The sequence below is a fragment of the Pongo abelii genome, chromosome 7 (genome assembly GCF_028885655.2).
Source record: "Pongo abelii isolate AG06213 chromosome 7, NHGRI_mPonAbe1-v2.0_pri, whole genome shotgun sequence".
Taxonomy (NCBI): Eukaryota; Metazoa; Chordata; class Mammalia; order Primates; family Hominidae; genus Pongo; species Pongo abelii.
The window spans coordinates 3193648-3206930 of NC_071992.2; the positions used below are offsets into that span (position 1 = coordinate 3193648).

At 39.5% G+C, this 13283-nt stretch overlaps 1 protein-coding gene across 1 annotated transcript in view; it reads right to left on the reverse strand.

The window, feature by feature from the left end:
• The window catches only part of CSMD1 (CUB and Sushi multiple domains 1), a 2063616-nt gene that overhangs the window by 232324 nt on the left and 1818009 nt on the right, over positions 1–13283 (reverse strand). Inside the window, exon 37 of the mRNA XM_024251429.3 lies at positions 6516–6620. Within this exon, the coding sequence (XP_024107197.3) occupies positions 6516–6620 (105 nt within the window). The remainder of the gene's footprint in view (positions 1–6515; positions 6621–13283) is intronic.

The following is a 13283-nucleotide window of genomic DNA, read 5'->3' on the forward strand; positions in this document are numbered from 1 at the left end:
TAATTGCAAAATATAAAAGTGTGAATCAAACCAGGTACAATAGTAAAATATTTATGTTTAGCTTATAATGATAAAAATCATTCGACTAAAGAAAAGTAATACTTTGAACTTTCAACTATACTAAAAATGTAGAAACAATGTCTCAATTTTACTCCCACCTGATAAAGAAATAGCGTCAATTCAAATAATGAAAGAGTTGTTATATTTGTTTTCTTCCAGTTACCTCTTTTTTCCTCATAACCACAAATCACTGATTCAAACTCCTACCTTATTCAGAATATATTGTAAATGTGATACTGCAACTTTTCTATCAGGATTTTCTACTTCTACTTCCTTCTTTCCTTTCTTTCATCCCTCCCTTCCTCCCTTCCTCCCTCCCTTCCTCCCTCCCTTCCTCCCTCCCTTCTTTCCTTCCTTGCTTCTTTTCCCTTCCTTCCTGCCTGCCTGCCTTTTTTCCTTCCTTCCTTCCTTCCTTCTTCCCTCCCTCCCTCTCTCCCTTCCTTCCTTCTACCCTCCCTCCCTCTCTCCCTTCCTTCCTTCCTTCCTTTTTTTCCTCCCTCCCTCCCTCCCTTCCTGAGGTTGCCTTTGCCACGGGTTTCATGTTTGACGCCCTGTTCCCTCTGCACAGCCTTCTGTATCTACGAGCAGAGCTTTAGACGTGGGAGCATGGCTTCCACACTGGACCATGTCTACTGCTGGGCTACTATTTAAGAAAGGGCAACTTAAATTTGCTTTGCAGAATATCTTAATATTATATCTTATGGATTCTAAACATATTTTGTTAAACTTCACTGGGTTTCCTAGTAGTGAATGTCAATTAGGAGAAAAAGTAACCTTTTAAGAAAAGCAGTGAAATAAAAAGCTTACATAGAATTACTTTGGAGCTATTTTGACTCAGTGGCATACATTAACACTAAAGAAGCTACATTAACACTAAAGAAGCTAGGATAACTGCAGCAGTCTTTTGCTTGAGTTCAAACATACCGATTAGGTTTAGGATATTAATTTTGGATAGATGTCATTAGATGAGGTATTGAATGTTTCACTGTCTTGTTAGAAGTAAGCTAAATTAGAAATAATTTGGAAAGACAGAAACACATATAAGCTGAATCATAATAATAGTCAAATTTAGTGAAGAAGGCCTGAAAGTGAAAAATATGATTATTAAACAAGGATTATTATATATTAAAATCAAAATAGTTTCTATTGTAAGCAATCTCTAAATGGAAAGCAATTCTTAATTAGAGGGAACTATTCTGCTAATAATTAATCTTTAATAAGAATATACATTAAATTTAATTCTGTAATTTATCTGTGAACATCTCTGAATGTTTTCACAGTTATGATGAAATCCATCACTATATTAAAGTTATGTGGGGGACAGATAGATAGAGTTCATTAAAAAGTGTGCATTCAAAAAAAACTTCTCCACGGTTAACCTAAAAAATATTTTAGTATTGGTATAACTATCTTTGAACTAGGGCAATTTTCAAACCCCTAAGACCCTTAAAATCTCTAGAGTAATTTTAAAACCTACTAGAGAAATTTTCAGATCCTTAAATTGTAAAACCCCGTGAACTAGAACAATGTAAAAATCCCATCCACTTGGGATGTAGAAATCTGCAAAATAAAACATCCCTCCCACATTAACAATGTAAAAATACTGAAGTATAAAATGATAGCTTTTCTTGAACCCATCAGGGAGCTGCGTGGCAGGTACTCTGGTGACCTTATTTCCTTTTCTTTCTTTTTCTTTTTCTTCTTTTTTTTTTTTTTTTTTTTTTTTGGAGACAGGGTCTTGCTCTGTCTCCCAGGCTAGAGTGCAGTGGTGCAATCATGGCTGTCTGTAGCCCCGGCCTCCTGGGCTCAACTGATCATCCCACCTCAGCCTCCTGTGTAGCTGGGACTACAGGTGAGGCCACCATGCCTGGCTAATTTTTGTAGTTTTTATAGAGATGAGGTTTTGCCATGTTGCCCAGGCTGGTCTTGAGCTTCTGGGCTCAAGTGATCCACTCACCACAGCCTCCCAAAGTGCTTGGATTATAAGCATGAGCAACCATGCCTGGCTTGGTGACCTCATTTCTAAAGGACAAACTCCCCCAGAAGAGACGAGACCCACATGCTATGTGTGCAGCAAAACAATGGGGAAAGGCGACCAGAAAAGAACCATCAGCTTAATATACACCAACTGCCGCAAGTGGAGCCTGGGCCTTGTGTGGCTCCGGGCCCAGACGCATGGGGAGTGTGCCCTTCCATCCACAGGCCTCTATCAGGGGACTATGAGAAAGGCTAGGGGCACAGCTGGAGCCCAGAAAGAGCTCTCCCAGCCCCCACTGCGGAGGCTCTGTGACGAGAAGGGCGTGAAACACCACGCATGTCCCTGAAGCTTTGCTCTTAGGAAACACAAACCTTAAACCACTGCAGGGGTGCAGCGAAACCTGTCATTTCAGGTTCTCATATTATACATAAAGTGACGTAAGATTATTTGAAGGTAAGCTCTGCTCTATAAAAGGTGTGTTTCAATCTCCAGGAGACCATTACAATATTAAAAAGTCTTACCTAATAAGCCCATAATAGGGATAACTGGGGCAATAAAAATACTTAATTACACCAAAATCTGTCAGAGAATGTGGGAAGAAATAATACAAAAACAGATGGGGTAAATAGAAACACTCCAGTCTCAGGGCCCGTGTGTTCAATCTCGTTGTTTCTCCTACCAGCTTCCACCAGATCAATACTGAGTTCAATAACAGTCACTGCCACCTTGTTGCCCAGCAGTAAGATCCATCCTGTACACCTTGAGGTCAGGCTTTGTAATTTCTAGGATAAACCAATATTATCACCGTTCACACAGTTGCGCTCTAAGATATCTAGATATGTGTTTTGTCTTGGTTTCCTTGGTTTTCTTTAGAAAAGAATGCAGAGCAAGAGTGACACTTGTGTTAATTTTCAAATGTCCAGTGAAGTTAAATAACGTGGACAAAGACTAAATGGCTATAGAATATATTAATAATTCAAAGATGCTGGTCTTTTTGAGCTTTTACTTGGATTCTGTAAGATCACAGAGAATCTAGATTGTATACATAAAACCAGAGGATTCTGTAAGATCCCTGAGAATCTAGATCATATACATTAAACCAGAGGATTCTGTAAGATCCCTGAGAATCTAGATCATATACATTAAACCAGAGGGTTCTGTAAGATCCCCGAGAATCTAGATCATATACATTAAACCAGAGGGTTCTGTAAGATCACAGAGAATCTAGATCGTATACATTAAACCAGAGGGTTCTGTGAGATCCCTGAGAATCTAGATCGTATACATTAAACCAGAGGGTTCTGTGAGATCCCTGAGAATCTAGATCGTATACATTAAACCAGAGGATTCTGTGAGATCACAGAGAATCTAGATCGTATACATTAAACCAGAGGATTCTGTAAGATCACAAAAAATCTAGATCGTATACATTAAACCAGAGGGTTCTGTAAGATCACAAAAAATCTAGATCGTATACATTAAACCAGACCTTCTTGGAACTGCTTTTGCTACCATTACTATTTTACAGCCCATCTTTCAAATATAAGTGTTTGGTTTTTGTTTGAGAAATTTCCACCAGTGTCCATTTGGATGTACTATGGTTAAGGGTGCCTAGTTTTCATTTCTACATGAGAAAAGAACTCCTGAGATGGAAGTAGATGTAGATAAGCCTTAATGGCACAGGTTTTAGAACCAGGCAAACTTGATCCTCAGTATGGACTCACAAGCTCCTTGATCCTCCAGACATTTTTCAGAGAGCACTGACCTTTGGTGTCATTGTTTGTAAAACAGCCATCTGTACATCACGTTCCTGGTAGCGTAGTCTGGATACCTCGCAAGGTGCTCAGTAAATGGTATTCATAATAAAATGCACTTCTCATGCCTGCCTCTGCATGCCATCTGTTATTAACAGTGTGGCTAGGACTCAGGAAGGCTAAAAATGCTCTATGCTATGTTTCTTCATTTGGAAAAACTGAGCAGACTTCAAAAATATAGGGCTGTTCTAAGGACAAATAAGTAAAAAATGGTAACAAGTTTAGAGCAAGACCTGGCATAGAGTAAGCGCCTACTTTTTTTCCCATTTTTATTTCATGGACATAAACTTTGCTGAAAAATCTGAATTTAGAGATTTGTAGATTGGCAGTCCATACCTTAAAATAAATGCAAAAATATGTCAACAAATTTAAGCTATCAGAAAATCTTTTGGCTATTTACATCAACAGTCCTTATACCATTTGACGCTAATTGTAGTAAGGTTAATTCTACAAATACTTTGTATAATCCATATATATATATATATATATATATATATATATATATATTTTTTTTTTTTTTTTGAGACGGAGTCTTGCTCTGTCGCCCAGGCTGGAGTGCAGTGGCGCGATCTCAGCTCACTGCAAGCTCCGCCTCCCAGGTTCACGCCATTCTCCTGCCTCAGCCTCCTGAGTAGCTGGGACTACAGGCTCCCACCACCACGCCCGGCTAATTTTTTGTATTTTTAGTAGATATGGGGTTTCAACGTGTTAGCCAGGACCGTCTCGATCTCCTGACCTCATGATGTGCCCACCTTGGCCTCCCAAAGTGCTGGGATTACAGGCGTGAGCCACCGCACCCAGCCTCTAATCTATATTTCAAATTCTGGCATGAAGAATAAGAACAGAGAAATGAGTTCCTCTTAAGAATTGAATGGCATAAACTATCAGAATGGTGTTAGCATAAAAAACAACCACTTGAAAAAGAAAATAACAAACAAAAATGTAGCATTACGTTTAGCCCAATTAAAAAATACATTAAATAATTAAACAAAAGCTTGGATTCTCAAAGTTCATCTGAATGAGAAATACGTTAGTCTCTCTTTTTTAATGAATGATACTGTCTAGGAATAAAGAGAAATGTAGATAATTATACTGATGGGGCTGAAGCCCAGGTAAGTGCATATCTCACTGTATATAATAATAAGCATAGATGAATTATTTCACTAGCACCTCTTTCCAAGGCAAAGGAATAAAAACCCAGATGCTAAAGGATAACTTTGAGAATGATAAGAGCATTCATCAATACTAACTCCCCCAAAACTATTAGTGAATTTTTAAATACTATCATAAATAAGGCTTATGTTTTTCTATCTACAGAGATTCACAAAGTATATCAAAGTAGCAGATTTTCCAGACACATCCTACATAAGTAACATCCACAGTATCATTTTACACTGTCACTGAAGTAGTCCTGTTCATATAAATTGAAATAAACTTGCAGACAAATGCCCATAATAAGCAGGAAAATTTAACCAGAATGTGAAATAGCCCTGTGGTTTGTGCCTGGCTTAGAATATTTATCATCAGCTGGAAATCTGGCCTTTCAAAAATATGCATGCATTTACATCCTAGCAAACTGTTTATCTCAATTCAAAAGATCACTTATTAAAGCTTATCCATGTATTTGCTTATTCGCAACTGCTTATTAAAGGAGATGAATATCAACGTTAAACATTTTTAGTGCTTGAAAACAGGTCCTAAAATAAACCTTACTCTCATTGGAAATTCTTATTTCGCTTTTATAAGGTTTACCTGCATAATCAAACGCCAAAAAAAGATTTGTGAATTTGACCTTTGTCATTCCATTTATCAGACTATTAACTCAGTCTCACATCCATCTTTAAAAGGTTAGAGTCTACTGTGCGATGCCTTCCTCCAATTAAAATGAATAATACACAAATGCAGGCACCGGAGCAGCAGCTCTCTGCTCATTCTTATTTTAACTGCCTTTGAGACTAGAAATAGAAGAGGCTTATGACCATAATCTAGGCAGAAGTTAGGATTGTCCACCTTCTGGGGGATGCTAATATGAGTATTTTTTAATTACTCATAAAATACTACTAATATTACAAGTGGTTCATTTTTGTGCTTTTTAATACAAACGACCTGAAATTATAGCAGTTATATCTAATTACTCGAGATTTGAACTTATACATTTACCCATTAATTTGTCTCTCATAATGTATATTTCTTTTGTTTGTTTGTTTTTGAAACGGCATCTCACTGTCACCCAGGCTGGAGTGCAGTGGTGCAATCTTGGCTCATGGCAACCTCTGCCTCCCAGGTGATTCTCCTGCCTCAGCCTCTTAGGTAGCTGGGATTACAGGTGCCCGTCACCATGCCCAGCTAATTTTTTTTTGCATTATTATTATTTTTTAGTAGAGATGGGGTTTCTCCATGTTGGACAGGCTGGTCTTGAACACCTGATCTCTGGTGATCCGCCCACCTCTTCCTGCCAACATGGTTGGATTATAGGCATGAGTCACCGCAACTGGCTTATGTATTTCATAGAGCCAGATTTCATAAGACTAAATTTCATGCAAGTCTTACACAGTTTTAGAACAATAATATTTCACTGTTTAATAAGAGCATGATTTATTTTTTCTTTAAAAAAATGACCTAGTATAACAGTGGAAGCTGTATGCAGAAAGAGTTGACCTTACTTTTGTATTCCAGGTGGAAACCAGCAGCTGCCACACTAATGTCAGATTGGAAATGCAGGTAGAGTTGGTTGGAAGTACTGTTCAGCAGCGCTGGTACCGTGGTGCCTGTAAGAAACAATACAGATAGAATTTTAACACTACAAATACATTCACTTTTCTAAATATAAAACATATGAGGATACTTATTAGGCTTACAAATACCTATAGTTTGTCTGATTGCCACATATTTAATCTGAGTATTGGTTTTATTACGTATTCAGCCATTCTATTTTTCTAGGTCCAATAAAAAGTTACCCATTGTCTGCTCTGACCTGCTCAAGTCGATGTGACACCTTTCTCTTGTGCTTTCTATTGTACAAAAACTCCTATTGTACCATGAGGTTTTTTTGCATTATTTTATCCATGTAATCTTCTGCTTATTAAATTTATTTTTTTACTTGACATGAACAGAGAGGAAAGAAAAGTTCAACAGCCAAGTGTAATGAGGGTTGAGGGAGCAGTCGGACCAGGTGGATACTGATCTGAGATATCCTTCAGAAGACATTGCTTTTGATCATGTATATATGTTCTTCCTGATCCCTATGTGACTCATGCTGAGTAACGTTCCCCCTGGATCTGTTGATGATTTCAACTAAAGATGCATGAAAAGGGCTATTTTGACATAGTGATTTCTTTACTTAAATGTTCTAGCCTGCATCACAGTAACTAACATTTTCTTTACTTAGAATGATCTCTTCACTTAAAATGTTCTAGCCTGCATCACAGTAACTAACCAATTGGAAAGTGCAATACAGGTAACGAGGACCAGGGTAAGAAAGAAGTAATGCTGGCAGGTGCTGAGGAAAAGAAAATCGTTCATCACTCAGAAGTTTGAGACATTTTGGTGGAATGTATCATAATATGGAAAAATAATAGACAAGTTTAGGTCACTTTTTTCCTGATGTGCGTATGTTCAATACTCTAGTAAAATCATTCTCTAAATTAGAAGTGTATACATACTCGATGTCAAAGAAATATCCATTGTGTAAAAATCACCACAGTATAGACAAATTGTTCAAGTACTGGTGTATAAAGGGAGAAATGATAATTTAAATAACAAAGCAAAGAAATAAGTTGATAATTATTCAAAACAGATGAACATTATTGAAAAGATTGTCTATCATCCTTAGCTCACTACTTAAACGATCCAATATTCCCCAACAGATTTTATTTTTTTAGAGGGAGTCTCGCTCTGTCACCCAGGCTGGAGTGTAATGGCGCAATCTTGGCTCACTGCAACCTCCGCCTCCCAGGTTCAAGTGATTCTCCTGCCTCAGCTTCCCAAGTAGCTGAGATTACAGGCATGCTCCACCATGTCCTGCTAACTTTTGTATTTTTAGTAGAGTTGGGGTTTCACCATGTTGGCCAGGCTGGTCTCGAACTCTTGACCTCAAGTGATCTGCTTGCCTCGGCCTCCCAAAGTGCTGGGATTACAGCTGTGAGCCACTGCACCCCGCCCCCGAGAGATGTGATCAGACCAATGACCCCAGGCAAGGACTCTGGCTGTCTCTTTATAAGAAGGTGTGTGTGTGTGTGTGTGTGTCTCTTTATAGGAAGGGGTGTATGTGTGTCTCTTTATAAGGTGTGTGTGTGTCTTTATAAGAAGGGGTGTGTGTGTGTGTGTATTGTTAGTAGAGAAGGGGTTTCACCGTGTTAGCCAGGATGGTCTCAATCTCCTGTCCTCGTGATCTGCCCGCCTCAGCCTCCCGAAGCGCTGGAATTACAGGCCTGAGCCTGAGCCGCTGCGCCTGGCCTATAAGAGGCTTTTTAAACACGATGTGTGTAGAACTGAACGCCTAATCTATCTATCCCTGAAACATCGAGTAGGACTCTAACGCCTAGTCTATCTATCCCTGAAACATCGAGTAGGTCTCTAATGTTTCTTAACAATACCATCGGCACCCATCCACGTCACGAACTGAACGCCTAATCTATCTATCCCTGAAACATCGAGTAGGTCGCTAATGTTTCTTAACAATACCATCGGCACCCATCCACGTCACGAACTGAACGCCTAATCTATCTATCCCTGAAACATCGAGTAGGTCGCTAATGTTTCTTAACAATACCATCGGCCCCCATCCACGTCACGAACTGAACGCCTAGTCTATCTATCCCTGAAACATCGAGTAGGACTCTAACGCCTAGTCTATCTATCCCTGAAACATGGAGTAGGTCTCTACTGTTTCTTAACAATACCATCGGCCCCCATCCACGTCACGAACTGAACGCCTAATCTATCTATCCCTGAAACATCGAGTAGGTCTCTAACACCTAATCTATCTATCCCTGAAACATGGAGTAGGTCTCTACTGTTTCTTAACAATACCATCGGCACCCATCCACGTCATCACATTCAAAGCTTCCTCCTTCTGCATGACCCCAGACTGCCCTCCAATCAGTCATCAGGCCCTAACTGGCGAGCATTCTAAATATTTTCCCAAATTATTTCACTTACTTCATATTATCTTCACAACAATCACCCCGGTGCAGGCAGCCTTATGTTAACCAGAATTAGTGCAATAATCTTCTAACTTGTTTTTTTGAGCCTGATCTTTTCCTAATACAATGCATTCTCCATTCAGCAGTCAGAAAGAACTTTACAAATGTATATATGATGAGACATGTTAAAATTCTCATAGATTCCTGATCATCTTAGGACCAAATTTCACACTCCTTGATTTGGCCCAAAGACCCTACATGCTCTGACTGCTGCTTGCTTTTCTAGCTTCTTATCGTTACTTGGTTTTCAGAATCATTTTTTCTTGCTTCAAGATGCTCCATATCATAGGCCTGGCATGTTCATTCCTTCTCCTTTGATTGATTCACTTTGACTTTCCTATTTCTATTCATTCAAATATAACCACTTATTTCCTAAACTAAGCTGCTCACTCATTCAATAAACATGTGTTTATCAGCCAGATAAACTACTAACCCATTTTCCAAACATACTAGTTATTCTCTGACTTCATGCAAAGCAGAACCTTCCCTGATTAGGACAGAGCCTGAAAGACTTGAACCTCATCAAATCCTTAAAGGCAACGAGCAGACCAACGGTGCCATGCACAATATGACTGTTACAGCTTTAATCTGTCTTCCGTTCTGCTCTTACCACATTCATCTCCTGCCTGGGCTAATGAAATAGCCATCAATTGAACTTCAAAATGGATATTTGCCTTCTTCTTACGCATTTGTTCTTCACACAAAATAATCTGCTTACAATTAAATAACGCTTGCACATTTTATTTCTATACATGGGCATACGATGTGTCTTTTAATAAAATTTTAGGTCAACTTCTTGATCTATACCGTGCTTTGAGAACTCATCCTATGGAGATGGGGAAATTTAATCTTTACCATGGCTGGGGATTCCTTTCCTGCCTCAGGACAGCCAATAGTCTCAGACTTTTGGGTCCTTGACTCCTTACTTCACATAAGCTCATTCTCCAACCTCATCCAGACCCTTGAATTTTAGCAGTTTCATGTTTTTGTGCACACCTTTGATAGAATGCTCTTTGACACGTCCCCGGTCCAAAATCTAGCCTAAGTGCATCAGGCTACCACTTTGTTTTCAAGGTCCAGTCACATCCCTGTGGTCCTGCAAGGAATTCAATTATATCTTAATTTCCTAGAGGACACCCAGGCCTGGGAAATGCCATCACTTTCCTCTTGTCAGTCACTTCAACTCCTTCAACATCCGCCTTCACCACTGTCCTCTCTGCTTTCCAAAGCTCAGCCTTTTGAAAGACTAAATCCAGGAGGGGGTCTACCCACAGGTATGAACACCTGTTGCTTTTAGACCCAAGGTATGAACACCTGGCTCTCTCCTGGAATGAGGCTTGGAAAAATACCAGTGGAATGAGATGAAATAAGGTCCCAGTAAAATACACTGCTACAAATGCAAAGGCAGTTTTTGTCAGGTATAATCTAAAGACACAGTAAGGACTTCTTGGTCTTGGGCTAACAATCTTCTGTTGGGCTTACAAAGGTTCACCATAGTATAAACATGTGCCTTAAGGAGTAAACTTTGGCCAATCAGTACTGAAGCTGCTACTGCAATATGTTGGAAGAAGAACAGTGAGAAAGGAGAGAAAAGAGAACTCCACATGTTCTCCTTACTAATGGCGTGCATGTGTGTTTGTGTGTGTGCACACTCTTAGAGCCTTGTGAAGGTAGAGATCCTGCCTGAGATTTGGGGTCTATTCCTCCATCTGTTTTCCCTGGCTGCCAAGGTGGGTATTTTCTCTGAGAGGTGGGGTCATTTTAAGCCTGAATCCCTAGTGCGTAATTCACTGTAAGAGCACTGTGTGTGTTGAATGATAAACACTTATGAAGTGTTTGCCGATATAACTCTCTTGCTTTTTGATGTTGATTTCATAGACAGGCAGACAGATAAGTAGATACATAATAAATAGATATATACATAATATTTTTAACTAAAAAGTCATGGGGTAACAAACTATAAACTTCTCCTTGCTGATCAGCACAAACATGATGAAGAGGAGTTACTGTAAACTATGTAACAGGTAATGGAGGAAAGATGAGGGGTGGTTGCAAAGCGAATAACCTGGTGTGTTTCCAAAGAGAAAATTAATCTGCCTAAACTATACCTTCTCTCCTTTCCACAGCCTCTACAAGAAGCGAAGTGTTGGTTGTGCAGCTGAAAACAGGGCACACCCAAAGCCTTGGAGAGAGACCAGTGAGGGAGGATGAAGGAAGCAAGAAGCGGCAGGAGTGTCAGCTGCACCTGCTCATTGGCCCAACTCAGAGCCCTTTTTACTATGAAGGGACATCCACTAAAACATTGATTTTTTACCTGTTTTATTCAATTTCCATGATGTTTGTTGTCCTCTCACTATTGCATTACTTTTGTATTTTTGGATAATATTTGTAGAAAGAACAATATATTACTATAGATCTAATTTATCCAAATAAATTTTCATTATATCATCTGCACTACTTTTTGACTGTTTTACATGTATAATCAGTTACTTTTTCCACCCCATTAAATCAATTTAACTAACTATAAATCCTTTTAAAAATATGTTTCTTCTCCACTTTCCACCTACCAATGACAGGATCATCAGCTCAGTTTCACTTCTCATACAATGTTTCATGCTTGGTACAGTTTTTTCAATTGTACCCTCATTGGGATATGAGACACCAGCTTTTACATTTTAAAATTTATTTAATGTCCTCCAGCCCCCAGCATAGTCATCTCCCATACAGGTATTCCATACACATTGTTTGACCTTTTTTTTTGAGACGGAGTCTCACTCTGTCACCAGGCTGGAGTGCAGTGTCGTGATCTTGGCTCACTGCAACCTCTGACTCCCTGGTTCAAGTGATTCTTCTGCCTCAGCCTCCTGAGTAGCTGGGATTACAGTCATGTGCCACCACGCCCGGCTAACTATTGTATTTTTAGTAGAGATGGGGTTTCACCATGTTGGCCAGGATGGTCTCAATCTCCTGACCTTGTGATCCGCCCTCCTCAGCTTCCCAAAATGCTGGGATTACAGACGTGAGCCACCGTGCCCAGCCTGTTTGACTTTTTTGTTCATCTTCTCTGGACGTATTACAGTGGCATCAGAAAAATCTACTTCTTGTTTTAAAAAATTTTCCATAAGTTATTGGGGTGCAGGTGGTATATGGTTACATGAATAAGCTCTTTAGTGGTGATTTGTGAGATGTCGGTGCACCCATCACCTGAGCAGTATACGCTGCACCTTATTTGTTGTCTTTTATCCCTTGCCCCCCTCCCACTCTTCCCTCCAAGTCCCGAAAGTCCATTTTATCATTCTTATGCCTTTGTGTCCTCATAGCTTAGCTCACACATATCTGTGAGAACATATGATGTCTGGAGGAAAACCTACTTCTGATGCCATTTACTTCTGTCCCTCCAAGTCACTGAAAATGCTGTGGCATGTTCCAGTTCTATAAAGGAAAGATGATCACAAGTTTCTTGTGTGTGTGTAATAAGTGAGCTGTGCATTTGAACATGCTTTGTGAATCATCAGGCCCCTCTAACAGTGACTGTTAATTCAGCAAGCAGGTCCATGAATGACAGCCCTGTTTGCACTCCTGTTATGGAAGAGAATCATTTGCTATCCTATGAATAATGTGAGATCTTGGTGCCCTGGAGGCACACAGGAGAAGCGGGAACCCTCCAGCCAGGGGAGGCTGGGAGCACCCAGGGGAGGCTGGGATGTTGGGCTGGGCACCCAGGCACGGCTGCAGAGGGCACTTTCCTGCAGTGGCTTCAATGCTGGGATCTTCTCAGAATGGCCTATCAGAAGGAGCTTATGCCCCTGCACAAAATTCAAGGGAGTGATTTTTTAAAAGGATGCCATAGGCAGAATGTTTTTGATCATATAGTTTTACTGTGGCCCAGATAGAACAATACATAACAGAGGAAAAAGAAATCAAATGATAGTCCCTGGAGGTTCTCCTCTCAGCATGGTGATATTTACCTCTCTTTAACATTGTCAGCCACAAAATTGTATGTATTTTGTTCTATTTTATTCATTTATAATTTATAACCTATTTCCAAAAAATGATGTTAAGTGGCTTGCAATAAAAGACCTACATACATATGCTTCTCCAAATGGAAATAAAATACTAAAACATTGAATGATTGATATCAATAATTTTTTCTGAAATATGTGCCTCTTACAACTACTCACTCTTGTTTTTATTCAATAACTAACTTTTTAAATGTTTTAATATCTC